General features: G+C 47.8%; 3 protein-coding genes across 7 annotated transcripts in view; 2 read left to right on the top strand and 1 right to left on the bottom strand.

Moving 5' to 3' along the window:
- The window catches only part of TTYH1 (tweety family member 1), a 32,291-nt gene extending 31,176 nt beyond the window's left edge, over positions 1-1,115 (top strand). For both annotated transcript variants that reach the window (XM_033961334.1, XM_033961333.1), the window contains exon 14: positions 419-1,115. Coding sequence is in view for 1 of the 2 variants with exons in the window: in XM_033961333.1 (XP_033817224.1) it covers positions 419-484 (66 nt within the window). In the remaining variant the exon portion in view is untranslated. The remainder of the gene's footprint in view (positions 1-418) is intronic.
- Positions 1,116-3,499: 2,384 nt separating this feature from the next.
- On the top strand, positions 3,500-21,092 carry LENG8 (leukocyte receptor cluster member 8). 4 transcript variants are annotated; one of them, XM_033960696.1, is made up of 15 exons: positions 3,500-3,628; positions 4,726-4,897; positions 5,833-5,934; positions 6,940-7,053; positions 7,219-7,471; positions 7,657-7,795; positions 8,109-8,294; positions 15,210-15,500; positions 16,098-16,229; positions 16,619-16,907; positions 16,988-17,089; positions 17,196-17,264; positions 17,412-17,541; positions 17,634-17,841; positions 19,394-21,092. In XM_033960696.1, exons 1-15 carry the CDS (start codon positions 3,510-3,512, stop codon positions 19,551-19,553), a joined length of 2,466 nt encoding a protein of 821 aa, XP_033816587.1. In that variant the 5' UTR covers positions 3,500-3,509; the 3' UTR covers positions 19,554-21,092. The 4 variants fall into 4 exon arrangements, with proteins under 4 accessions (XP_033816587.1, XP_033816586.1, XP_033816588.1 ...); XM_033960695.1 differs by having other exon boundaries at positions 7,195-7,471; XM_033960697.1 differs by having other exon boundaries at positions 3,555-3,693; positions 7,195-7,471.
- LENG9 (leukocyte receptor cluster member 9) overlaps positions 20,338-23,349 on the bottom strand; it is a 28,055-nt gene continuing 25,043 nt past the window's right edge. The window contains exon 2 of the mRNA XM_033960699.1: positions 20,338-22,630. Within this exon, the coding sequence (XP_033816590.1) occupies positions 21,359-22,618 (1,260 nt within the window). The 5' untranslated portion in view covers positions 22,619-22,630 and the 3' untranslated portion in view covers positions 20,338-21,358. The remainder of the gene's footprint in view (positions 22,631-23,349) is intronic.

Genomic DNA, 23,349 nt, shown 5'->3' with positions numbered 1-23,349 from the left:
ATATCTGAACTAAAAACAAAAAAAAAAAAATGCTGACCAGTGCCGTACTCTGGATGCCTGGGTACTGCCGTTCCCTTCCCCAAGGTCTCTTTAATTATCTGTGCTGTAGTCATACTCTTAATTTCTGTATGCTGCCATCCCCTCCCCAAAGTTTCTTTACAGTTATCCCTGCTGTAGTCATACTTTGGATGTCTGTGAGCTGCTGTCCCCTCCTTTGAAGTCTCTCTTCAGATGTTCTTGCTGTATTTATTTTTTTGGGGGGATGCTTATATTTTCTGAGGACGCTGCTGTCCCCTCCCTTGAGGTCATCAGTTATCCGTGCTGTGTGCATACTTTCATCGTAAGGAACACTGACCCAGTGGATTTCTGTTTTTCTCTCTCCCTTCCCTCATGGATGCTGCCTACCGGGGACCACCAGTATTCTCCCAGCATGCGAACGTCTTACATCAGTGCCACGCCATGCTCACCTGAATCTGTATCTTAGAGCGAGTCCTGCTCCACTCTGCCAGCCTCCTGCATCCTCTGTGCTCACAGCAGACTAACAGAAAGACGGACAAATGAACTGAGATACTTGCCCCGGGTGCCGCAGGCCTATCTGCTTCTGCTGTCAGCAGTTACCGCCCCCCCCACTTCTCTGCCTCTCCACTTTTGTTAAAGAGCTGAAACCCCAGTATCTTATGGGGTAATGTCTCACAGAAGCAGAAACCAAGACATGGCACTGTCAAAAACCATAGGAGACAACCAGAAAAAGCACAGCAAAAATACAGATTGGAGTGATGGACAGTGGCAGGTGCTTCTGCACCCCCCCCCCTCCACTTCCACCACTTCATGTTGATCACAGAGCCACACCAGCAGTGAGATGAGTCCACAAAAGCCACACTTCAGTTACGGAACTGAGAGGCCAGCAGCTGCTGGAGGCACAAGAAAAGCAATCCCCTCCAACCTCGCCCCCCAAAAAAAAAAAAAAATGCAAAAGGTGAGGGGAGATAATAGCTGGTGCTGAGACTGAAGCCGCAGAGCTCTTTGTCTTCAAAAACTGATCTGTTCCTGAGTAGGATGTATTTCGCTAACTTGGACTTACTATATGTGTGTCAACTTGAAATAAAACAGAAAATCGGAAGGGGGGTTTTGATTCTTACAGGGGCAACTTTGGCCTCTGCGGCCTTTTGATTTCCTTTTAAATAAACATAGTGCTGACAGCATAGGGTGGGGGAAGCCCTCTATAGCCAGGCTGGACATTTTGGAACAGTCCTCAATGTCTGACCACCCCATCCCGGTGCATTATGGGACCTGTAGCATGGATGTCAATGAGCTAGATCAGGCACTGCAAATCCCACATTCCTTTGGGATGTGAGGTCCAAACCAGGATTGTCCCAAAGTCTATAGCCTGGACCTTGATATATCTGAGGCAGCCCACTGCCTGGGAACTGCGGTAAATGTGATAATGGTTACTGCGGATGGGCAGACTGGATGGGCCAATTGGCCTTTATCTGCCATTGTGGGCGGGGGGGGGTTTGTTTGTTTGTTTTTTTAATAACTTTCTTATTACAATCAAGTAGAATAATTACAACTTGAATAGATCAATATAACATAGTGGAAATTGACAAAAGAAATAGAAAACAATTACTAGGATATTTAGTCCATTATATTTGAAGAGATTAACAGGTAATACAATATTGAAGAATTATAACAACACAAAAGGAAAGCGGCATTACTCTGAATTATCTACAGCCAGTAAAGCAAGTTATACATTAGGCCTTTATCTGCCATTGTGTTTCTATAACCATAAAGCTCTAAGACCTCACAATGCAAGTGTAAAGAGCCTTAGCCTATAGGAAGAGGAGATGCAAATGTTAAGAGCCTTAGCCAAGAGGGAAAGAATGAGATAGTGGATGCTGCCATCACATTTCTATGTTGCTAGCAGCTACCCCCATGTTTCATAGTATGTGAATCAGTCTTATCATGCCTATAACTTACCCTGGGGCAATTTAGGCAAGTCAGTCCAGTGCATATTCAGTATAAACATTTGGAAAAGATATTCTGACAACCTGGCACCAGAAGACTAGGACTGAAGACCCAAGCTGTGAAAGGAAGAGCCAGCAGTCTTTTTTTTCCAATTCTTTATTCATTTTTTTTAAATTTACAATAAGTGTAACAGCATTTATAACATTTTAAACTTAAATACAACACTAATATTCTGTTAAAATCCATATCAGAATTTATCCCCCCTCCACCCCTAATCAATAACATTCTTTAAATTCAAGAAACCTACCATAAACCCCATTCCTATATACCTTATTTAATATTCAAATTTAAAAAAAAAAACTTCCCCCCCATCCTGGATGTGCATTTTTAAGGGGAAAAATAATATTCAATCACTACAATAGTTTGTTAATGGCTCCCAAATCTCCTGAAATGTTCTAAAATTCCCCAGCAGTCCCTGAGGAACACAAACAGGTCGCAATTGGAGAGAGATTTTCATACAAGAAATATTGCATTTATGCAAATCGCTCTCTACCTTGAAAATCCAGCCTTTGAAGTAGCAGTGTCCTGGTGCCAATAGCAAGTGGGGGCAGAGGAGGACAGAAATCCAGGCAGGAGTCAACCTCTCCAGGGTCCTGAGGGTGAAGCAGCCACCCTAGTCCCCCCACTGGGTATTTTTCCCTCTTTACTAGGGTTACCATATGGCTCCAGAAAAAGAGATGACAGATTGCTTTCAATGGAAGTAAAACCCGGGTGTCTCAATCCATCCTCCTTTCTCTGGAGCCATATGGTAACCCTACGAGAGCATTTATATAAAACTTGAAGAGGTGAACCTGCTGTAACTTCAACTGAATCATTTAATAATATCCCAACAGAAAATAATATTAAAGATTGAACTAGGCCAGTTACTGGGCAGACTTGTACGGTCTGTGTCTGTGTATGGCCGTTTGGAGGAGGATGGGCAGGGGAGGGCTTCAATGGCTGGGAGGGTGTAGATGGGCTGGAGTAAGTCTTAACAGTGATTTCGGCAGTTGGAACCCAAGCACAGTACCGGGTAATGCTTTGGATTCTCGCCCAGAAATAGCTAAAAAGAAAAAAAAAATGTAAATTGAATCAGGTTGGGCAGACTGGATGGACCATTCGGGTCTTTATCTGCCGTCATCTACTATGTTACTATATAACTTGCACTAATAATCTGCATTAAATCCAGTTTGCAGTTACAAACCGGACGCCATTTCCGGATTAAACCATAAATCCTGTCAATCAGCCCCTCGTTCCGTCCTCCTATTGGACCGATCGGACGTCTATCTAAATTCATAGTTAAGTCACATAAGGCGTTCCCACACGCTTCTATCCGCTCCTTTGATTGGTTCAGGGTGGGGCGGTTTCCTTCCCCCGGAAAGTGAGCGCTAAGAGAGCGCGAAGGGGATTAGCTAAAACGAACATAGTGGGGCGGGATCTCGACGTCATAACATAAGGTGGGCACTTTAATCTCTCCACTGTTCCGATTGGCTGAGAGCGCCAGGATGGAGCGGGCTCGCGACCGGAAGCCGTTTGTAGCGGCTGCGCAGCCTCAGCCGGAGGAGGGTGGCGTCAGCGCTCAGTGGAAGCGAAAGAAGAGGAGGCGAAGGAAGGACGGAGGAAGGTAGAAAGCGCGTCCCGGCCGCAGCGTCGCGCAGGTCGGAGAAGGGGCGAATCTTCTCCTGGAAGGTCCGCTCTCTTTCTTTTGCGATTGGGGCTTCTCTATCAGGGGGAAAAAGCCCCCATAAAACCTCGGCGCGCGCCGCTGCCAGTTCTGTAAAAGTATCCGCGCGCGCACGGTGAGGGGGTGGGGGTAACTGGTCGACGTGGCCGCTTTGTCGTGCATGAAACGCGAGGGCGGTTAGAGGAGGGGGCGGGGGGCGGAGTGAATTTCGTGAGCGCGCGCGATGTGGGGGGGGGCTGTGACGTTGATGTGGAAAGAATGGAGGGCGGAGGCGTAGAGGGACGGGGCGCGGCGAGATGGGCGAGCGCGAGGCCTGCGTGGTTGCGTCACAATGGGGGCGGGTTCGCGCCTGTAGGAGGTATGACGTGGCTGAGGCGTCAGAATGGGACGGCTGTTCTCCCGGAAGCTGCTCCGGCTCTGGCCCGACCGGTGGGCAATCGACAGCGGCTTCGTTAACCACGTCGCTTTCGCGATAGGGCCGGGAACTTCACCAACTCTCTGTTAATTCAGGTACTGCTTGAGATTGAGCCCAGGAAACGAAGGCAGATAAAGGCCAAATGGCCCATCCAATTCAGTAACCATCATCTCTTCCTAAGATCCCACTTGCCTGTCCCAGGCTTTCTTGAAATCAGACACAGTCCCTGTCTCGCCAACCTTTCTGGAAAGAAGTATTTCCTCAGATTACTCCTGAGCCTATTAAGGTCATCCTATTTCCTCTCATTCCAGAGCTTCCTTTCAAATGAAAGACTGCCACTTAACATCTGTATTGCCTGCCCCCAGGGCTCCTTTGAAGCCTCCTTATCTTTTGTAGCATTGGGTTTTAGATTCACTTCTTTATTGGCAGAATAGCCATTTCCCTGTGGAGGCTACTGGCTTATTTAAGGTCATTTTTGTTTTGTAAAGTGGCTTTTCCCCATGATAATAGGCTCCACCCTTGGTTTCTTGTTTCTAGCTTTCCCAGTGTGTTAAAGGTATAGTGGAGGGGAGAGAGACTCTGGAAGGAAGACTAGTTTTGCTTGTTTCTTTTTCTCTAATAGGGTGCTACCCTCTAATGTAGAAAGCAGTAACTCGGCGAACAGCAGAATGGAGGCTCCGATGCATGAGAATCCTGAATGGGAAAAGGCTCGCCAGGCACTGGCTAGTATCAGCAAAGCAAATACTGCTGCCAGCAACAATAAGGGAGCGAATGATGGATCAGCAAATGCCCAGGTATCATGAGAGCTTAATTTTTTTTATAACATTTTGAAATGACATACAAGATCAACTCTTTTGTTAAGGAAATACATAAGTAAACAAAAGAAAAGGCAAAATAGAAAATGGTAAGAAAATAAATCTTCCTTAGACCCCATTAATGAAGTTGAAGGGGAGGACCTAGGTAATCTTAATAAGGAGATAATCAACTTGTAAAGATAATTCTAATATAGAAATGCTTAACAGACAAATCCCGCCAACATATATTGCTGTTCCCGAATACTAAACATTTCCAATTGCCAGCCTGTTCATCTCTATAAATGCTCTTAACTGTTCTGGGAAAAAGAAAACACATTTTAATCCTAAATATTTTATCAAACACTTGCAAGGATAGGACAACAAGAACAAGGCGCCCAAAGAAATCACATCTGGTCTTATTGCAAGAAATAATTTCCTACGATCCTGAGTTTATTTAGTCACATCTGGAAATATCCAGATTTTTTTTTACCGTAGAACAATTTCTGAGAATTACAGAAAAACAACCTAATAATACTATTAACATCCTGTTCAAAAACAAAGGACACCAATAGTCACTCTTTCGGAATCTTCTGTAATAGTTGATTCTAGTATATCTGTGATATTCAAAGGTGGTTATTCTGAATTCTGAATTCTTTTTGTATGTTCTCTGAAGTGGCTCCCATTTCTTTTTTTCCCAGGAAGGTAGGGAATATTTTCAGAGGAAAAACCTAGAACTTCAATCAAATATATCATGAGAGCTTTAATAGCATTGACAGCACTATTTCAAACTATCCCATGTGAATTGAAAACTAAAATCATTTCTAACAAGTAGCTATAGATGAATGTTGCATCTTCACACACAAATTGCTCATGTGAATAATCTGTGAAATGAGATTCTTTACCAGAATACCTGTAGTAACATATTCTTCTTTTAGTATTCTACTCAGGGAGATCCTGCAGCCCTACAGCAGCAATATTACCAGTGGTATCAGCAGCAGTACAGTTACTCTTATCCTTACAACTATTACTATCCTATGGTGAGCAGTGGATGGATTTCTTGTCCTTATTTCGTATGTTTCAAAAAGGGATTGCATTTGTTTTGATGTAACAGTTGATAATTTAATCTACTGTATATGGGATTTTCTTTTTCTTTTATAAACTAGCAACTTCTGTAAATAGATACATTGAGATTCAGCTGCTTTGAAGAAATGTATATTGAAACATTTCATGTCCTGCTCCATAACTGGGTTTACCAGGTTGATGAGGTGATTCAGCTTTTTAAAGTCTGCTAGTGGCTAGGTGTTGTGCAATGTTGATTAGCCAATATTAAAGTTTAACATACATCACTTTGCTGATTCATGGGTTACCATGGTTGGAATACCTGTTCTATTCACCCTCTCCCTGCTGGTCAGGTATTTATTAAGGAAATGTGTGTTGTGAGTAGTTAGATATGGATTTGATGGAATGCTGATGTTCAGTCTTAATTTTGTTAACTGCTTTGAACTGGTGTTAATGTGGTTTACAAATTTCACTTTTAATGTAATGTTTGGACTGGGTAACTATGATTTGTAAACTCCAATGATGTCAAATTGTGGTAGATGAAATAATCGTATGTTTGTAGGTGCACAGTAAATTCTTGGAGGTGTACAAATGAATACACATCCCTGCTAGTGACCATAATTTGTTTTGAGCTAACATGGAGAAGCTGAAATTCACTTATTGGGCAACATTCTTATTTAGTTATGGAGAAAATATTTTGATGTGTATTCAGTTTCAGCACTATGATGTGATCTTTAGATGTGTAGTCCAAGTTTATAACGAAATATCAATTTTGTAGGATGGTTTAACAGACAGTAGATATGCTCAGTGTTGTCTAAGAACTAGAGTTCACTTTTGTCAGAGCTATGAGGTATTGCAGCAGGCGGTTCTTGTGCCTAAGGTAGTAGGCTAGTGGAGTTGGGAATGCCTTGCTCTTAAGTGTCAGCTTGAAGGAGCATGGTTGAGTTAATAAATTCTGACACACACACGTCCTTATTTTGCAGAATATGTATGGTGGGTATGCCCAGGCTAGTCAATATGCCATGGCAGGTTCATACCCAGCGGCAACACCCCAGCAGCCTACAGCCCCTGGTCAGCACCAGGGAAACTTAAACCAGGTAAAAAGAAAGGGCTGGGCTTGGATCTGAGATTGTTGATGTGGTGCTTTCCTGAAGCATCAGTATTTGTATGAGATGTGTGAGGTGCAGGGTACACTACAGCTGGCATTTGGAAAAGCAAAGCTTTCTAACTGGGCTTAGGGGGGGTTTTATGCTTTTGTGCAGCCTCAAGTCCCTGTGATGGATGAAGGCCTCTCTTATGCCACCTCGCAGGCACAGTTGTCTGCTTCCAGTCAGTCCCAAGCCACTCAGCAGCATGGCAGCCACTCTATGGCCCCTTCAGATCAGCAGGGAGGATTGCTAGGCTCACACCACTTGCAACAGCATGCACTGAGTGACTCATCTAGCTATAATCATCATTCGTACAATGAGCCAGCAAAGCAGAAGAAAGGACCGCAGCCATGGAACCGCATGAAACGTGAGCATCCAAAATCAGCTTGGGCAAGGCAGGCTTTACCTAGGGACCAGCAGAATTACTATAATTTCTCAGGCAGCTATCGAAAGAATTATTTTTTTTTTTTTGTGATTACATTTTGTGGCTTAAATTTCAGTCATGGTTGCATGTGAATCAGAGCAACTTATTAATCCCTTTTGTGTTAACAGAGGCTCCTGGAGCAGGGGGCTTGAAATTTAATATTCAGAAGCGCCCCTTTGTGACAGCCAACCAGGCATTCAGGTTCTCAGAGCACCACAGTTCCAGTATGGGACAGCAGCAGAATCCCGAGAGGCACCAAGATCACAGGTCAGAAACCAGAATGCTTCTGCAGGGTGGCACATGCGGTCTCAAAACTGGGGTTCTGTGTGCAAATGCAGTCTAATAACTACAGTGGGTAAACTTGTTTCAGTGAGAGAGAGGGTACCACACCAAACTCAATTTGTGCAGATGTTCAAAGTCAAGTGGAAGATAACGAGAGGAGCCTTGAATAGAGAAGAGTATTTTTTGGGGGGAGGAGGAGGCTGGCTTTTATCTGAGAGCTGGAAACAGGAACTTGTTGGGATGTAGTGAATGTTAATAATTGCAACGAATTGAATGATTTTGGTGCTCTACTTGACAGTTCGTCATCGGGGAAGCCAGAAGACTGGCCTCAGGCGATGAAAGAATATGTGCAGCGCTGCTTCACAGCCTGTGAATCAGAGGAGGACAAGGACAGAACAGAGAAACTCTTGAAAGAGGTGCTACAGGCCCGCTTACAGGATGGCACAGCTTATACTATCGACTGGAGCCGAGAGCCACTCCCTGGGTACGCCAGTGTGCGAAGAATATGGGGCGATCCTCATGCAATGACTGCCCAAGCACACTTAGATCACTGTGACTTCCTAGGCACACTACCCCAATCCACTTACTACTAAACCAATCCTGTCCCTGTGTCTCCAGCCCAGATCATCACCCATCTTCTTTAGTGTTGTCCTTGGTGCCTGTCGTTTTTAGTATCATGTAGCTCTAGGTGCAGTATCTAGATTACTTCATCTTGCATAGTCTTATGAGTATTTGGACAGCATGTGGCTCAGATTCACCAAGATCTGCATGGTTAATCTGGAGACAGTACCTTGTGGTTAAGCGCAGTCTTCTCCTCCAGATTATTCAGCCTTTGATGCCAGCAGTATGTAGGGTGCATACACTTTTTGCCTTCCAAGAGGGCAACTGGTGCTGTCCGTTATTAATTAACGTTGGGAGGGAAAGGAAGTTTAGCTTGTAAGACTGGGGATTATTTTTAGACTAGTTTTTTAGCCCGTTACATTAACAGGTGCTAGAATAGATGTGTAGATTTAGGCATTTCTTTCTTTCTGTATGTCTGTCTGTCTCTCTCCCTGCCCCCTTTCTTTCTTTATGTCTGTCTTTATTTCTGTCTCTCTCCCTGGCCCCCTGTCTGTTTGTATTTCTTTCTTTCTGTTTCTCCCCCCCCCTGTCCAGTAGGAACCCTTTCCTGCTCCCCCTGTCCAGCAGTAGCCCTTCTCCCTTTCTATGACCTCCCACCTGTGCAACAGCAGCATTTCTCTTCCTCCCCCCCTTCCCTGGTCTTCCTGCTCCCTCCCTCCACTATCTTCCTTCAATGCCACCCTAGCAAGGAAGCGACTACGGTTATGCTCCAGGGGCTCTTAACACTTGTACTTGCCGGCTTAGCTTTTCCTCCCTCTCCCCGTTTCCGGTATTGGAGGAACAGGGTTGGGAATCCAGCAAGCACAGCATAGTCAGAAGTCAGCCGGCATCGGAGATCAGGAAATCAGCTGAGGCAGGCACTGTGTGGGCACGGCGCCACGGATCACGTACCCACCAACTTTGATGTGCACATGCGCGCTAAAGGAATTATTTATAGTGGAGTAGCAGTTTCTATTTTTTTTAGCTCTCTCCAGACCAGTAGAGGTTAATCTTTACAAATGGGTATATATCCAATCATGACCAGCAGGTGGAGACTGAAAACAAAACTGTGGGACAGTATATAATATACTCCCTTCTCTATTTACCTCAGTCTTCTTTCAGTCTCCAGCAGGTGTTGAGTGATCTGTACCCATCTCCCTTGGTAAGGCTGTTAGAATTTGTTTAGGGGGTTTCTAGTCCCTGTTTTTGGCCGGACAGAGCTTGGGCGGGCCCTGTTTGGGGGTCCGTCCGACCTCGGGGGTGTCAAACCCGGCAGGTCTCGAGTGGGGTCCCTCCCCCACTTCCTCCACCTCCCCACATTTTTCTAGAGGAGCCTCAGCAGTAAGCCTTGCCCCCTAAATCAAGCAAGGCATATTGCTTCGAGAGCCTGTGGAGTCTGTTCTGTAAAAAAAATAAAATAAAAATCCTGAGGTAGTGCCGGTCTGCAGGGTTGCTTCCCTGTCAGTTTAATGTTTTTTACTGTATTTTTTCATCTAACCGGCACTTTGTTTCTAGCTAGGTCGCGTATGGAGCAATTGTGCCCTTCTCTGGGGGAGTGGGACACAATTAGGTCGAGCCGCGAGGCACTCGCGGCCGGACTGAACTCAGTAGTTTGGCCCGGTGATGTGGTGGAGCTCCGTCGGCAGCGGCTGCAGGTGCCCAGAGCTCCCCGCCGATGGTGCATCGCGAGTCGGCTGGGAGCAGTGGGGAAGCCCGGTCTTCCCCAACCGCCCACGGAGGGATTCCCCGAAGGATTCCCTCTCAGCTGATTTTTTGACAGCTGATGCCGACTTGCCTGTTTTAGCGGCTGGGACTGTTCAGGCTTCTCAGCCGCTACAGGCTATGGAGGGAGCATTTTTGGCGGGAAAGTCGCCATTTTCACAGTCTGGCCCCTCCATTTTGTCTTCCACCTCAGGTGACCTTCCCCCTGTATTGGAAAAACAGGGGCAGGTTTCTGCTGGTCCCCTGCTGTGGCAGGGAGTCCCTTGGGACCCCCGGGGAGGTTTTTTCCCGATTTCTTTGTGCAGAGCCTATTTTCAGGCGGCTGGGGGTCCCGGATGCGCCCAGGGGGTTTCGGGGAGTGGGGTTTCCTCCGCGCTCCCTGCGGCTTTGCCTCTCTCGTCTGTTGTAGCGTCCCCTCCTCCTCCTCCCTCGTCCAAGCATCCGCGGGTGTCTTGGGATGAGGATTTATGGTCTGAGGAGCGTGTCAGTCTGGATGAGGACCTGGACCCTTTTGAGGATTTCCAGGACCCTCTCAAGGGGACGGCCGCTGGCGGCGGGTTGTCGGGTTTCCCGTCTTCCGGCGAAGAGGCGTCCGTGGTGCGCCTTTTTCAGAGAGATGAGCTACCGGACCTGATTCCACAGGTTTCTTCGGTATTGCATTTTGAGGATGCGCCGCCGGAGACTCCTCGTGTGGGGGGCCCTCTGCTTCGGGGGATCCATACCGTTTCCCGCTCTTTTCCCATACTTCGGGATATTGTACTGGAGCAGTGGAAAACGCCGGAGGCGCCGTTTCGTTTGGTGTGCGTCATGGCTCGTTTGTATCCCATCCCAGAGGGGGCTCGGGCTACTTTAACGTTGCCAGTCGTAGACGCGGTGGTCTCGGCGATTTCTAAGCGGCATACCGTGCCTGTTGAGGGTGGTTCTGCCTTGCGGGACTCTGAGGAGCGCAAGTTGGAGAACATTCTTAAGCAAAATTTTCAGGTCTCTGCCTTTGGGGTCCAGGTGGCTATTTGTGGGGGACTGATGGCTCGCGCCGTGTTTCGGTGGGCTGAGTGTGTCCTGGATCGGGAGTCTGATGACTGGTCTTTGGTGGATCAGGAGGTGGCGAAGATTGAGATGGCTGCCTTGTTCCTCTCAGATGCTCTTTATGACTTGGTGCGGATCTCGGCTGAGTCTATGGCCTTTGGCGTGGCTGTGTGGCGTATTTTGTGGCTGCTGCGTCCAAAGCTAAGCTTACTAAATTTCCCTTCCGGGGGTCTTTTTTGTTGAGGAGGAATTAGATAAGTTGCTTCAGACTCTGACGGACTCAAAGGTGCCCCGTCTGCCTGAGGACCGTGCCCACCCTGCGTCTTGGGGTGGCACTGCCGGGGGGCGTTTTCGGGAGTTTCGCAAGTATCGCCCTGGGCGTGGGGCTGCTTCTTTCCTGGCTCCAGGGTTTTCCTGGGGTCAGTTCTTCCAGCGCATGCAGCCCTTTCAGGGGGGGGGGCAGGGAATCCCTCCGTCGGTTCCCCCGCTTCCCGTCCTGCACAATGACTCCTTGCCGGCGCCCCCTTTGGTTCCGGTGGGGGCCCGGCTGCGCGACTTTTTCCCCAAATGGGCCGAGATCACGTCCAATCAGTGGGTCCTGGAGGTGGTGCGGGACGGTTATGCCCTGGAGTTCGCCCGCTCTCTGCCGGACCTTTTCCTAGCTTCTCCATGTCAGACTCCTTGGAAGACACAGGCTTTTCGCCAGACCCTTCAGCGCTTGCTAGATCTCAAGGCAGTTGTTCCAGTGCCCCCTCCGGAGTGGGGCACCGGCAGGTACTCCATTTACTTTGTGGTGCCCAAGAAGGAGTGGACCTTTGACCCATCCTGGATTTGAAGGGGGTCAACAGGGCTCTCAAGATTCCCTCTTTTCGCATGGAAACTCTGCAGTCGGTCATTCTGGCGGTTCAGCCGGGGGAGTTTCTCACTTCTCTCGATCTGACGGAGGCCTACTTGCATATTCCCATTCGGGCCTCTCATCAGCGCTTCCTTCGCTTTGCTATCTTGGGTCGGCACTATCAGTTCTGTACGCTTCCCTTTGGTCTGGCCACGGCTCCCCGGACGTTCACCAAGGTGATGGTGGTCGTCGCGGCGGCCTTGCGCTTGGAGAGCATTCTGGTGCACCCCTACCTGGACGACTGGTTGATTCGGGCAAAGTCGTTGCAGGAGAGCTCCCGGGTTACGGCTCGGGTGGTGGAGTTTCTCCGGTCGCTGGGCTGGGTGGTCAACCTTTCCAAGAGTCGGTTGGTCCCGGCTCAGCGTCTGGAGTACCTTGGGGTTCTGTTCGACACCTCCTTGGGGAAGGTCCTCCTTCCAGGGGCCCGGGTAAGCAAATTGCAATCTCAGATTCGCCTGCTTTTGGCGTCCCGGTGTCCTCGGGCGCGAGATTTCCTCCATGTCTTGGGGTCGATGGCGGCGTCCCTGGACGTGGTGAGGTGGGCGCGGGCCCACATGCGTCCTCTTCAGTATGCTCTGCTCCGGAGGTGGTCACCCCAGAGGCACGGTTTGGAGGTTCCTGTCCCCCTGCGAGGCGTGGTGCGCTGCAGTCTGCGTTGGGGGCTCCGGACCCCTCACCTGGTTTAGGGGTGGGTCTGGATCTCCTGCAGTGGACGGTGCTCCTTACGGATGCGAGTCTCCTTGGTTGGGGGGCTCAGTGTTTGGGTCACTCAGCTCAGGGCACCTGGTCCACGGAGGAGGCCTCCTGGTCGATCAACGTGTTGGAGACCAGAGCGGTCCGTCTGGCGCTGTTAGCTTTCCGCTCCCTTTGGTTGGGCAAGTCAGTCAGAGTCCTGTCGGACAATGCCGCGGCGGTGGCTTATGTCAATCGTCAGGGGGGCACCAAGAGCACTCAGGTGGCGCAGGAGGCGGCTCGGCTCATGCTTTGGGCGGAGTCCCATCTTCTGGACCTCTCGGCCTCTCATATAGCCGGGGTAGAAAATGTTCAGGCGGACTTCCTCAGTCGTCACTTCTTGGATCCAGGAGAGTGGTGTCTTGGCTCCGTGGCGTTTCAGTTGATAGTGCAGGCTTGGGGGCAGCCCCTGATGGACCTGATGGCCACGAGTGGCAACGCCAAAGCGCCCCACTTCTTCAGTCGTCGCAGGGACAGTCTGGCCGAGGGTCTGGATGCTCTGGTCCAACCGTGGCCAATGGAGGGGCTGTTGTATGTGTTCCCTCCTTGGCCATTAGTGGGCAGAGTACTTCTTCGCATTGTTCACCATCCGGGTCTGGTGGTTCTGGTGGCTCCGGATTGGCCTCGACGTCCGTGGTATGAGGATCTGGTGAGGCATCTGGTGGCGGATCCTCTTCCTCTGCCTCTCTTGGACGATCTTCTGACGCAGGGTCCCATTCCCATGTTCGACCCGTCTCTCTTCTGTCTTACGGCTTGGCTCTTGAAAAGGAGTCGCCTTAGTAAGAAGGGATATTCAGATAAGGTGATCTCTACGCTCTTGGGGTCCCGGAGGCTTTCTACCTCTCGGGCTTATATGCGGGTTTGGCGTCTCTTTGAGGGGTGGTGCCGGGCTCGGGGAGTGGTCTCTTTTCGCGCTTCCCTGCCTACCATTCTAGAGTTCTTGCAGGATGGCCTGGATAGAGGCCTGGCTTGGTCTTCTCTCCGGGTTCAACTTGCGGCCCTGTTGGCTTTTCGAGGGTTGGTGACAGGTCAGCGTTTGTCGGCCATTCCTGATGTGATTCGCTTTTTGCAGGCGGCCAAGTTGCTCAGGCCTCCCCTACGGCTCTCTGTTCCCTCTTGGGATCTCAATCTGGTTCTCTCTGTTTTGGTGCGCCCGCCTTTCGAGCCGTTGGATGGCTGTTCTTTGAAGGACCTTACTCTGAAGGCGGTCTTTTTGGTGGCCATTACTTCCGCTAGGCGTGTTTCTGAGCTACAGGCTTTCTCTTGTAGGGCTCCCTTCTTGGAGTTTTCTAGGGAGCGGGTTGTCTTGCGGCCTGTTCCTTCCTTTCTGCCGAAAGTAGTTTCTCCTTTTCATGTCAATCAATCGGTGGTCCTCCCAGTCTTGGGTAGTCGGGAGGGCTCTTCTGACCAACGGCAGCTGCGCAAGTTGGATGTCGGTCGGGTCCTTCGCTCTTATGTGCAGCGGACCCAGGAAGTCCGGAAATCCGATCATCTCTCTGTCCTTCTGGCGGGTCCTCGTCCGGGGGGCTGGCGCTTCTAAGGCTACTATTGCACGCTGGATCAAGGAGACCATTGCTTCCGCTTCTGAGACAGAAGCCTGTTCCGGAGTTTCTCAAGGCTCATTCCACTCGGGGTCAGGCAGCTTCTTGGGCTGAGTCGTCGCTCGTGCCTCCAGTGGATATTTGTAAGGCTGCGGTTTGGTCCTCCTTGCATTCCTTTGTTAGACATTATCGGGTAGATGTTCAGGCGCATCGGGACGCGGTGTTCGATGAGCGTGTTCTGGTATCGGCCCTGCGGGGGTCCCGCCCGTGAGAGGGACTGCTTTGGTACGTCCCATTTGTAAAGATTAACCTCTACTGGTCTGGAGAGTGCTAAAGAAGGAGAAATTAGGTTCTTACCTGCTAATTTACTTTCTTTTAGCTTCTCCAGACCAGTAGAGGTCCCCACCCTGTCTGTTGTTGTTATTGTTGTGTTGTTGGGGCTGTTTCGCGGGCAGTTTTTGTTTTTTGCTGCGGGTTCTAGTATTTTTCTAGGGCCGGGGAGAATTAAAGAACAGCGGCTGTGGCTCAGCTGGCTTAGCTGGCGAGCTGTGGGGACATTTTCCTTCGGGTATTTCTCCTCTGCATTTTCCAACAGCATTTGGGTATGTTAGTAGTTACTCCTGTTCGGAGTATTGTTTTCTTTCGGTTTTCCAGTTCTTGGTTTTGCTTGGCTATTCGGCAGACTGAGGTAAATAGAGAAGGGAGTATATTATATACTGTCCCACAGTTTTGTTTCAGTCTCCACCTGCTGGTCATGATTGGATATATACCCATTTGTAAAGATTAACCTCTACTGGTCTGGAGAAGCTAAAAGAAAGTAAATTAACAGGTAAGAACCTAATTTCTCCTTTATGTTGTGAAACTTGTGCCTTTTTCTTGCCAGGGTTGGCAAGGACAGTATGAAGGAGAGCCCCAAAAAGAAGAGGTGGGAAGCAGGATCCTCACTGCCATCCCAGCGCGGAGCTAGCTTATCACACCGTGGCAACATCATTGTGACGCAGTCTCAGAGGGATAATGGCAGCACTGGCCCTCTTCGTGGCCATGGTAACAGCTTTGGCGCCAAGTTTGGGAACAGAAATGTCTTCATGAAGGAATCCAGTTCTTCCTCCAGTACTGGGTCCCGGTCCCGCTCCAGGTCATCGTCACGGTCACCCCACCGCCGCTACCGACGCAGGTATGTGAAGGCAGTGAGTCTATTTCTTGTCATCTCATGTCACCCAGGGGCATAAAGTACTGCACAGTGATGTACATTTTAAGTTAGCCTAGTGGTTGGTAAAATCTGCTGAGTTGTATGCCCATTTAAGGGTTCTGGGGAGAATGCCAACTACTTTTAAGATTTTTTTTAATAGTTTCATTGTTAAGAATACATCCCAGCTCCTCATTGTAACATTGTCTGTTATTTCCTTTTTCTGAACAGCCTCATCCTTAATGTTCAGCCTTCCCAGTGCCCCTCTCATCTTTTTGACTGTGTAATGCCAGCACTCACCCACTTACTTTCTGCAGAATTGAAGCCTGCCAGTGCCTCCCTAGTCGTCCCCACACCCATGATCTCTAGTGTCACTGATTTATTGCATCTATTATTGAGTCTCTAATGATGAGTAAAGATACATAGGTATTTTGGATTGCAATAGTCGTTACCGATTTTGATTGTGCAGCAGTGTTGAGGGCTTTTTCGTGGGAGATGGAAGGGTTTTACTTTATTAATGAGAGCATAGCTGGGTGATGGGAAGCTGTCTATGGAAGCCTGTGATGATTCTGTTTTACCCTACAGTGATTCCCATTCAGATTCAGAGAGCAGCTCCTTTTCTGATGGTGAGACCAGAACGGGGGGCCGCAGGAACCTCCAGAAGGGACGGGGCAGAGGTGGACACTTGGGTCGAGGGAGAATTCAACGGGGCTCAAGGTAAAAGAGCACCTGAAATGAGCAATGTATCCAAAAGTTCTTTCAAGGAGTGAAATCAATTAGCTTAGCAGAGTTTAAAAAAGGTTTGAGTAATTTCCTAAATGGCTTGGGGTAATCCAGTGCTTATTCCTAGGATGAGCAGCATAAAATCTGTTTTAGTACTTGGGATCTAGCTAAGTATTTGGGACCTGAGTTGACCACTTTTTGGAAACAGGATACTGGGCTTGATGGACCTTCGGTATGTCCCAGTATGGCAGCTCTTATGTTTTTGTGAGTGTTGATATAGCTTCAAATAATATAAGTTTTACTGACTTACCAGTTCTTTCCCCTAACCTGCCATGGTCTCTGTTGGTACATTTGCTATGATGTAATACCCATTCTTGTGGCAGGCATGACCAAGGTCCTGGAAAACGCAACCGGAGGAAGAATGTAACCCTGGATTACGAGGATCCTGAGAGAGAGCTAAAGAAACAGAAACGAGCAGCACGCTTTCAGCACGGACATTCTCGGAAACTGCGCATGGAGCCTCTCATTCTGCAGATCAACAATCTGCAGGCCGGTGCCTCGGATAGCTTGGACTGGAACGAATTGAAAATCGTAGGCACCTGCCAAGACATCACTAAGCACTACTTGCGGCTGACGTGTGCGCCCGACCCATCTACCGTGAGGCCTGTGCCGGTGAGTGGTCAGCAAATTAGGCATATCCATGGGCTGGATGGAGCCCTCCCTGCTGCTATTAACCATATGCGTTCTTTCAGGTATTGAAGAAAGCACTTGCTATGGTGAAAGGCCACTGGAAGGAGCACCAGGATTATGCCTTTGCCTGTGAGCAGATGAAGTCTCTCCGGCAAGATCTAACAGTAAGTTCTAGCTGGTTTTGCAGTATTTCTGCAAGTGAGGAATATGTAGAAGTCAATAGCCCTGAAGCTTTTATGAGACTGTTGGTTTTTTGGGGGGGTTTTGCAGGTTCAAGGAATTCGCACTGAACTCACAGTCGAAGTATATGAGACACATGCAAGGATAGCTCTGGAGAAGGTAAACATACTTCTAAAGCTTCTTGTTAATTATGAAGTAAGTGAGGTTATTTTTTGTGTAGAAAAGTTGGGTTTAACTGTCAGGGTGCTATGTTGGGATTTCCCCCCCCCTGTACCTATGTGATGACTTTTGCCCCTCTTATGTCAGGGCGACCATGAGGAGTTTAACCAGTGTCAGGCACAGCTGAAGTCTTTGTACGCCGAGAATATCGCAGGCAATGTTGGGGAGTTCACTGCCTATCGCATCCTCTATTATATTTTCACTAAAAACTCTGGAGGTAAGGAGAAGGAGCTGGGCATGTCTCTCTGGGAAGACTTTAATTAGACAGCACATCTGACCACAGCACACGGCTTTCTGTTTTTCACACAGATATCACTACTGAGCTGGCCTACCTTACCAAGGAGCTGAAGGCCGATCCCTGCGTGGCCCATGCTCTGGCACTACGTAATGCGTGGGCACTCGCTAACTATCACCGCTTCTTCCAGCTGTACCGTGGGGCGCCTCGCATGTCTGCATACCTCATTGATAAATTTGCTGAGAGGGAGAGGAAGTCTGCCCTCAAGGCCATGATCAAAACGTATGTGTTTGTGGTACTGCTTGCTGAGTTAACTGGTTTTCTTTTCACAGCTGTCTTGCATAATAGCAAAGTGAGTGGAGCTTGGTGCTCCCTGTTGCTTCCTAATGGAAGCTTTACCCCTACCCCCATCCCACCCTGAAAGGGTGCCATGCACATTCACTGTGTGTAAAGCAGTGTGAGTGCTGGACCTTCCTGGCCCTGTTTTGTGCTAAGGGAGTCAGTTATACCCTTAGGTTAGTGCTCATATTCACTCAGTAATATCGTAGATGTGCAACCGCTGAACTTCCTGCCCCTCATTAGCTTTTGAAAAGCTCTGAATAAAATGAAGGCAAAGTGGGATTTCCCTTGCCAGTGGTTTTCTTTCTGGTGTGCCGCAATGTTTGGCCATTCTTCCCTTGGAATGAACTTGCTCGTGTCCTGGATGTCTTCTTGTACCCTGGTCAAGCCTGTTTCTTGCTGTGAGGATGAGGAGGATGCTTGTGATGGGGGTTACACCCTGCGTAAGAGAAGTAGGGACAATAATGGTTTAAAAACGCCTGAATCAAACAGCAGCGAGAGACTAGAGAAATAGGCCAATAAAGTGTCTATTGTTTGATTCAGACATTTTGAACAATGCTTGTGCAGTGCTCGACTCCTGAGGAAGGCACTTTTTTAGTGTCAAAATACTGGCTGTGGTTTACATATATGAATAAATACTTTTACAAATCAGTGTTTCAAGTGGATATATTCTTCAAGAACTTAAGAGCTGGAGTGGAAGCATCTTGTCCCTACTCTTCTTGGTGGTTTGACTTTCATGTGATAGGGATTGTTTTCCTGTTTTTGTGGTGGTTACACCCTGCATAAACAGGAGCAGCAGAGGGATGATGTCTGATTGTTGTAAGACTTTCCCAATTCATTTGACAAAGCTGTATTTTCTGTGGATGCAGACATTGGGGAGGGGGGTTACAGTAAAGGGATGGCTGGTGAAAGAACTTTGGATGTGGCATTAACCAGCATGTAAGATATGCAATGGGGGTGTTAGTTTCCCAAAGAATGTCAAAAATAAGAATGTAACATTGCAGTTTTTGGTGAAGAATGGGTAAGCCCAATCTACTTTGCATTGTCAGACCCCTGGGACTAAGGTGTGGGGGGGTGGGTGGGGTGGAAAATAAGTAAAGGTGTCCTCTGTAGAGCAGACAAAAAAAATGCAGGCACATTCTGAGCTGAAGAGGAACTCTTGCACCGAGGCTTTGTCGGCTGAAGTCAACTCAGAGTGTACCTGCATTTCTTCTCTCTTTGGAGAACCCCTGTTACAGGTAAGCAGTTTACTAAGTTTCCCAATTGTGGCATCTGCTAGCTTGTGGGTTACAGAAGAGAACATTGCAGTTTTTAGAAAGAGGTCTTGTACATAGTGTAGGTACAGTCCATCTTTCCTTTAAGTCCTTCTGATTCTATTGAGGGGTTGGGGGGGGGGGGGAGGAAGACTGATTTGCTACTTTTGCTGATAATGTAATGAAATGTTACCTCTTCCAGTTCTGACATATCTTTCTGCTGCTTCTCCCCATTCCTTTAGTTTCCGTCCAGCGCTCCCCGTTTCCTACGTTCAGTCAGAGCTGGCCTTCGAGAGCGAGGAAGAGTGCCAGAGTTTCCTGGCTGCTCTGTCCCTTACATACTCGGACAACGCCAGCAAGATCGACTGCAAGCAGAGCTTAGCGGTCTTGCCCAACTTCTAAGCAAATAATAGAAATGAGAGAAGGTGTTCTCTGAAACGCACATAGAGCTCCTGCTGTGTGCGAGCCTGAGGAATACCACCCTTCCACTTGCCTCCCAAGACCAGAGGCTGAAGATGGTGGGAGGGAGATGGTAGCTGGGCAGGCATGAAGATCCAGACGGAGGGGTGTGAGGTCATCGAATAATCGACATGGAGAAATTGGGCAGGTGCCTCACCAGTGGCTTATTTTTTTTTTCCTTTTCCGCTTTTTATTTTTTTAACAGCTGATGCTTGGAATCATTACTGCTATACACTCGGTGTTGGAGAATCGTCACTTTTCTCTCTGAAGAATTTTTAAAAGGCTTGCATACACCTGCCTGTTCACCGAAGAGAGGAGATTTTGCTAGCCCTGTAGGACTGGTGCTCTGAGGTGTAGTGTTAATCTTGGCTAGCGGGCCTGTGAAGGGTGGGCTGGTGGGAAGGAGAGGTCAGGTAACGGGAGAAGAAGCGAGCCAATCGGTGCTGCGGAAGCTGTGGCTCAGAGGCAGTGACCCAGGCCTGCCACCTCGTCTCTCCTGAAGTGCTGGAAGTCCTGGCTGCTCATGCTGCTGTCTGAACAAGGCAGTGGTGCCTCTGCTCAGACATCTCAAGGGATGGGGGCAACTGAAGTTTTTGTATTATTTTTTTTTTCCTAAGTTTAGGCAGAAGTACACAGCTTTTTTGTGTGTGTGTATAAGGTTAGGGTGTAAATATGTGAATACAGAGCATCTTTGTACAAATGATTTTCTACATTTTTTTAAAAAAACTATTTTTGTAAGTTGTTTTTGTTCTTTATGTTGATGTGCAATGAAACAAACTAACCATCTTAGTTTTCTTTCCTGTCTCTTTCTCTCCCCTCCCCATATGAGGTTCTGTCCGGTGGAAACAGGCGCTGCTAAGGGAGGGGCAAAAGTTATCAATCAAAAGCAGAGGCCGATGCAAGGGAAGTCAAACTCCCCGCAAAGATTAGTGGTGAAAGAAGACACCATTTCTATTTTCCTGCTGAGAGACTTTGTGCAGACCTGAAAGACTGTTAAGCGACTCACCACCCTTGAAGCCCTGCAACTGATTGAAAGAGAAAGAGATGAGAGAGATCTGATCCAGAGTCATCAAGATTCTCTGCCACCTTGTGAGAAGACCTGTAGTGTTAACTTCGTTCCTGTCCTGTTTTTTGTTGTTTTTTTTCTTGTGTTCTTTCTGTTTTTGTACAGCTAGGTTGCATTTTCCTTTAGTTTTCTCTCCTTGGTTTCTCTTTTGGTTTTACAGGTAAATAGGTCATGCTATGCCAGTACCCAATTTAAACATTTTCCAGTCTCCTCTTCAGCTCTTGGGGTTTTTTTCTACCTTTGTTTATTTTTCCCTCTTCCCTTTTATTTATTTATTTTTTTCCTTCACCCAGTTTTTGTTCCACCTTGTATTACTTTAATGCACAGTTGTAAAAAGTAAATTTTTTTTACAGATGTTTTTATTCCCTGTCTTCCTTCCCTCTATCTGCTATTAAAAGATTGATTTTGTTGTACAATAGTGTGTTTTTCATCATTGTTAAATAACTAAAAGTTTTTCAAAATTTATTTATTTTTTTTCCTATTGTCTGCTGTTGACAGGATTAGGATTATATTCAAAAAATATCAAGAAACTTAAAACATCCTCCTCTCACTCCCACCCCTATGAAATGCCACTTGTCAGAATATCCCACTGCAACACTTTGAATTACAGAAACATGAAGTGAGTGAGGAATAATAACTAGAATCTGCATTAAGTAGAGAATGGTGACGAGAAGCTTCTGTATCAATAAAGTGGGAACTCTATCAGTGTGGTATAAAAGCCATCTGCTCGTCTCTCTTTTCCAGCGTAACAGAAACAGAGGGAGTCAACTGCTTGTGACCCAAACTCCTTTCCTTGCAATTCCCTGTAGAGATCAGGGCACAATTGAAGCTTGGGGTCCTTATGAGAGTAGCGTCTGGGAATCTTAGCAATAGTCAGGTGAAGTTTCTGAGCGTCAGGTGACTGGATTACTGTCAGTCCTTTCTCACAGAAGCTGCGATTTAGAGCATGCGCGAAGCTCAACAGCTGTGTTGTCTCCGAGGGTGCAATGTAGAGCACACGAGCGTGAAAGTCTTCCAGGCCCTGGAAGTGAAGAATAAGTGTGGGAGGAAGAAGGCGTTGTGTAGTGGACATGAACTCTTGTAGAATGGTGAGCGATTTCTCAATCTCCTCTGGGGAATCAAGGTGTAATGGGCACAAGGTCAGGTGGAGAGTGGACACGGAGCAGCAGAATTCCTCGAGCTGAGGCCTTTCTTTCACCAGGTACTGTTGAACCTCTTTGATAGCATCTTTCACCTCGGTACTGCTGATTTGCACGGCAACAAAATGAGTGGGTCTCAGCCTCTGTGGTGAGGGGTGCTCCCGAATGGCATTGTCGGCGTTATTTTCACCTTCGTTCTCCTCTATTGGATCTGCAACTGTGTGTCTGGGTTCTTCCATCTGTACCAGTGTCTCATATGAATCCACAATGTCCAGGATGGTTTGGCCACTGCCTGTAGAGCCAAATACATTGTCCGTACGTGTTCTTTTATCCCACACTATCAAGTCCCTAAATTTGAAGTATTGGATTCTGTGTTTAGGTATTGCCAGCACATCATGTCCCACAGCAGCCAAGTCCTCCCACGAAAAGGCAGAGAAGGGTTTCTCAAGGGTACCTAGGAACCGATCCAGATAGCCAACTGCAAAGCACTCACTGGGCAAGTGCTCATCCCACTGAATGCGAGAGATAACATCCTCTGCCGTTTTCATGGGAGGCTTCTTATGTGCTTGTGGTGTCTCTCCTTTTGTAGACTTTGGCGGAAGTAGCACAGCCACCTGCTCTTGGCTGGATCCAGGATGGAGGCTCCGACAACGATTCCCAAAGCGGCAGCGCCCTTCCAGGTAGAAACTACATGTGCCAGTGTCGTCTGACTCAACAGTGGGTTCTTTCTCTGCTGCTGGTTCCTTTCCATTGTCATGATTCTCAGAGGAACTGCAACCTTCCTGCTCTGAGCTCTTCTCCATTGTTTTCGGGGGCTGTAGAAGAGAGAGACTTTAGTCAGAAAAACAATGCTACACACAACAATCAAAATCATGGCTTGAGGAGTAATCTACCATTGAAGTAGGACTGGCAAGCTCAGATAAAAGGCATAAAGAAAATGCTGATCTATTAACAAGACTGATGGAAAAGAACTTGCTTTATTATAATAAGACATGGGGGTGGTACATTGTTCATTTATTTCAGGAGCAATACTATGAGCTACAAATGGGCTGTTATCCCAGGACAAGCAGGCAGGTATTCTCACAAATGGGTGACGTGATCCAACGGAGCCCCGATGCGGACGCCTCACAAGCAGTCTTGCTTGAAGAAACTCGAAGTTTTGAGTTGCCCGCACCATGCATGCGCGAATGCCTTCCCGCCCAGTGCAGGGCGCGTCTCCTCAGTTCTTACTTTTCCACGGAGCCGAGAAGTCTGTCCTCGACTCTGCGTGAAAGTGCTTTCACTTGTGCCTTCTTTAAATCCGCGGTTTTGGGTTATTTTTCTCATAATCGCTGATTTTCATTGTTCTTTTCTTGTTTTAAAAAAAAAAAAAATTTATTCAGTCTGTTCGACCGGGCAGGCCACGTGGCTGCAGCTCGCGGCTTCGATCTTGCGGTGGAGCTTTTTCGGCCTATGTCCCGGCCTACAACCGGTTTTAAGAAGTGTTCCAAGTGCCAGCGTGCGATTTCCCTGACGGACCCTCATCGACGCTGTC

This window comes from Geotrypetes seraphini, chromosome 10 (assembly GCF_902459505.1).
Source record: "Geotrypetes seraphini chromosome 10, aGeoSer1.1, whole genome shotgun sequence".
Lineage (NCBI taxonomy): Eukaryota > Metazoa > Chordata > Amphibia > Gymnophiona > Dermophiidae > Geotrypetes > Geotrypetes seraphini.
Note: the sequence above shows the minus strand (reverse complement) of the source record. Positions and strands in the feature narration are given on the sequence as shown.

What these genes read in the sequence shown, in the direction of transcription:
- LENG8 (XM_033960695.1), top strand. Translation starts at nt 3,510, where the DNA reads ATGGAGCGGGCTCGCGACCGGAAGCCGTTTGTAGCGGCTGCGCAGCCT. An exon ending in GCCATGGAACCGCATGAAAC is followed by an intron (nt 7,472 to 7,656) that starts GTGAGCATCCAA and finishes TTGTGTTAACAG; the next exon opens with AGGCTCCTGGAGCAGGGGGC. An exon ending in AGAATTCAACGGGGCTCAAG is followed by an intron (nt 16,230 to 16,618) that starts GTAAAAGAGCAC and finishes TTCTTGTGGCAG; the next exon opens with GCATGACCAAGGTCCTGGAA.